Genomic DNA, 973 nt, shown 5'->3' on the forward strand with positions numbered 1-973 from the left:
GACACGTAAAAGCACCCACTACACTCTCTGAGTGGTTGGCGTTAGGAAGGGCATCCAGCTGTAGAAACTCTTCCAAATTAGATTGGAGCCTGGTGTTGCCATCTGGTTTCACCAGTCCTCAGTCAAATCGTCCAACCCATGCTAGCATGGAAAGCGGACGTTAAACGATGATGATGATGATGATATATAAACATACACACATAATGAGTTTCTTTCAGTTTTTGTCTACCAAATCCACTCACAAGGCTTTGGTCAGCTCAATGCTATAGTAGATGACACTTGCTCATGGTACTGTGAAGTGAAACTAAATTTGAAATCACACGGATAGGAAGCTAGCTTCTTAACCATACAGCTATGCCTGTGCTGTGTGATAAACATTTTAAACTGTTCTGATGTCATTCACATGTTTTTAGTTTCTGGATTCTGTTATATTCTTTGATGTGTCACTTAATTTTTATCTCATAACTATGCTTTTCTTTCTCTCCCTTCCTTCCTCCTTCTCATTTCAATACTCCCCTATTCCAGATGCTGGTAGTCTTGATAGATAAACTACTGAAGACTCAGATAATCGAATGCTCAGCTGTTGCTAATTGGTTGTTTTCTGATGAAATGAGCCATGCATTTACAAGGTAATGTGTATATATCTATACTATATATAAATGTGTGTGCAATCGCTTTTCACGTGAAATCGACTTCACCAAATGCTTCCATACTTGTGATGCGTGAATAATTTGACCTCAGATAAATCTTAGGCTCTTCATTTGATTTTTTTAATTAAAAATAAATAATATTGCTTTATATTTAAGATTCACTTCTTTAAAAAGGTTCCTCAATGTCAACTTCCGGTATTGACGTAACAACGGCAAAAAGCTTTCACTCTCTATTTTGTGTGTGAGTGTGTATGAGAGAGAGTAAATACTACATACACACCGCTCTCTCACTCTGTCTCACACACATACACACGCACACACAC

The 973-nt window shown here is 37.7% G+C and overlaps 1 protein-coding gene across 1 annotated transcript in view; it reads left to right on the forward strand.

Annotated features, from left to right (window-relative positions):
- Positions 1-973, forward strand: part of LOC106867281 (nuclear cap-binding protein subunit 1) — a 49,886-nt gene that overhangs the window by 38,459 nt on the left and 10,454 nt on the right. The window contains exon 21 of the mRNA XM_014912117.2: positions 526-629. Coding sequence (XP_014767603.1) covers positions 526-629 — 104 coding nt within the window. The remainder of the gene's footprint in view (positions 1-525; positions 630-973) is intronic.

The sequence above is a fragment of the Octopus bimaculoides genome, chromosome 3, assembly GCF_001194135.2.
Source record: "Octopus bimaculoides isolate UCB-OBI-ISO-001 chromosome 3, ASM119413v2, whole genome shotgun sequence".
NCBI lineage: Eukaryota > Metazoa > Mollusca > Cephalopoda > Octopoda > Octopodidae > Octopus > Octopus bimaculoides.